General features: G+C 38.7%; 1 protein-coding gene across 5 annotated transcripts in view; it reads right to left on the reverse strand.

The window, feature by feature from the left end:
• Window positions 1-1,290, reverse strand: part of LOC106872786 (serine--tRNA synthetase-like protein Slimp) — a 105,631-nt gene that overhangs the window by 32,442 nt on the left and 71,899 nt on the right. For all 5 annotated transcript variants that reach the window (XM_052975782.1, XM_052975783.1, XM_052975781.1 and 2 more), the window contains exon 15: window positions 709-795. In XM_052975782.1, coding sequence (XP_052831742.1) covers window positions 709-795 — 87 coding nt within the window. The remainder of the gene's footprint in view (window positions 1-708; window positions 796-1,290) is intronic.

Consider the following 1,290-nt stretch of genomic DNA (forward strand, 5'->3'; position numbering starts at 1 on the left):
ATATATATACATACATATATATGTACATAAGCGAAATCGTGATGGCACCTGTGCCCAGTGTCGCCTTCCTGGCACTTGTGCCAGTGGCACGTGTATAGACATTCGAGTGAGATCGTTGCCAGTGCTGCTGGACTGGCTCCTGTGCAGGTGGCACGTAAAATACACCATTTCGAGCGTGGCCATTGGCATTAGGAAGGGCATCCAGCTGTAGAAACTCTGCCAAATCAGATTGGAGCCTGGTGTAGCCACCTGGTTCACCAGTCCTCAGTCAAATCGTCCAACCCATGCCAGCATGGAAAGCGGACATTAAACGATGAGGATGATGATGATGTACATAGCAATGGACTTCTTTCAGTCTCCATCTCAAATCCATACATATATATTCTTTCATTCTTTTACTTGTTTTAGTCATTTGACTGTGGCCATGCTGGAGCCCTGCCTTGAAGGGTTTTTAGTCAAATAATTTTCCCAGGATTAATTTCTTTTAAAGCCTGGTAATTATTCTATCGATCTCTTTTGCCGAACCACTAAGTTATGGGGACATAAACGCAAACACTGGTTGTCAAGCAGTGACGGGGGACAAACACAGATACAAAGACACACAGACACAGATATATATATATATATATATATATATATAGTATATAATACTGGCAACACAACACATAATATAGTCTACAACATATACAAGTACTGAGCTGTACTAACCATGTGTGCAACTTTGTCCTGTGTAGAAGAGCTTGATATCATTAACCTCTCACCTATATATGTCCCAGTCAGGTAGACTGAGGCCACCTGGAAATTAGAAACAAAACTGATTAAGTCAAGTTAATGAAAATATAACAATCTTTTTTAATGTCAATTATTTTAATTAAGACAAACACAAACAAAAAGCAACATGACAATGAAAAGCCTCTGCAAGGTCACTAGATATGCTAGAAAGCTGACTCAAATTACAAACCCTCATCTTACATAAACAACAATATATTGGATATTATTGTGTACAGTTCTATATTTAAGAGATGAGGAATCGTGTACATTATTTACATTTGACGGATATTTGTCCTCATCTTGTTTGTTGTTAACACAACGTTTTGGCTGATATACCCTCCAGCCTTCATCAGGTGTCTTGGGGAAATTTCGAACCTGGGTTCTCATTCCTAAGGTATTTTTCGATGTTGTTGTTGTTGTTATTACTATCATTATTATTATTATTATTATTCATTCACTGCCTGGAATCGAACTCAGAATCTTGGGGTTAGTAGCCCGCGCTCTTAACCACTACACCAT

The sequence above is a fragment of the Octopus bimaculoides genome, chromosome 22 (genome assembly GCF_001194135.2).
Source record: "Octopus bimaculoides isolate UCB-OBI-ISO-001 chromosome 22, ASM119413v2, whole genome shotgun sequence".
Taxonomy (NCBI): domain Eukaryota; kingdom Metazoa; phylum Mollusca; class Cephalopoda; order Octopoda; family Octopodidae; genus Octopus; species Octopus bimaculoides.